The sequence below is a fragment of the Saprolegnia parasitica genome, assembly GCF_000151545.1.
Source record: "Saprolegnia parasitica CBS 223.65 unplaced genomic scaffold supercont2.893, whole genome shotgun sequence".
Classification (NCBI taxonomy): Eukaryota; Oomycota; class Saprolegniomycetes; order Saprolegniales; family Saprolegniaceae; genus Saprolegnia; species Saprolegnia parasitica.
The window spans coordinates 1-688 of record NW_012157287.1 but is presented as its reverse complement, the minus strand read 5'-3'; the positions used below and the strand labels follow the sequence as shown (position 1 = coordinate 688).

The 688-nt window shown below is 61.0% G+C and overlaps 1 protein-coding gene across 1 annotated transcript; it reads right to left on the bottom strand.

The window, feature by feature from the left end:
* Window positions 1-40: 40 nt before the first annotated feature.
* On the bottom strand, window positions 41-654 carry SPRG_15602 (hypothetical protein; the record flags this gene model as incomplete). Its single annotated transcript, XM_012357398.1, has 4 exons — window positions 41-44; window positions 105-190; window positions 247-425; window positions 477-654. 4 exons carry the CDS (start codon window positions 652-654, stop codon window positions 41-43), a joined length of 447 nt encoding a protein of 148 aa, XP_012212788.1.
* Between the last annotated feature and the right edge of the window lie 34 nt (window positions 655-688).

Sequence of the window (688 nt, the reverse complement as noted above, 5' to 3'; positions counted from 1 at the left end):
CGACCAGATGAGTACGTCAAGCACGCACTGTCCTCAAACGTCACCTCAACCGGCTCGGAGCTACAAGGGCAACGACAGCGCCCAAGTACAATCTCAAAGAGTACCAGTCGCCCATGGCCGATGCAATCGCGTCCGTTGAGAACCCCTGAAATGTCCCTTGGGGCCCCGTGGCCGAGCTCGAGAAGAAGCTCTGGGCGGTTGCGAGGCTGCGTCGCCCATGTAATACGTCCGATTGGTCAGAATGACCTTGGCGCCCGAGTCGTCGACCATGCGGTTAAACTTGGGGAGGTCCTTGGCGAGCGTGCCCGGGTACGGCGGGTAGACAGGGATGCCGATCGCACCGGCGTAGAGGCAGCCCCAGAAGCCCATGGCAAAGTCGAGGCCTGGGGGATACGCGAGCATGACGCGGTCGCCCTTCTTCAAATCTAAACAACAACCATGAGTCTTCGCACCAAAAACAGTAGAGCGGTGCGTACTGGCATCTTGCTGCAGGGTGGCGGCCACACGACGGGCGGCGCGGTCGACGTCTGCAAACGTGAGGTTGACGCTCTCCTTCCCGGCGTCGTCGAGGAAGGTGTAGACAACCTTGTCGGGAGTCTCGAGGGCGCGACGCTTGAGGATGTCAACGATGGCTTCGTTCTCGACCTTGGCCATAGGCCCGGCGCGCCTTGGTCTTGCGCGTCTTGCT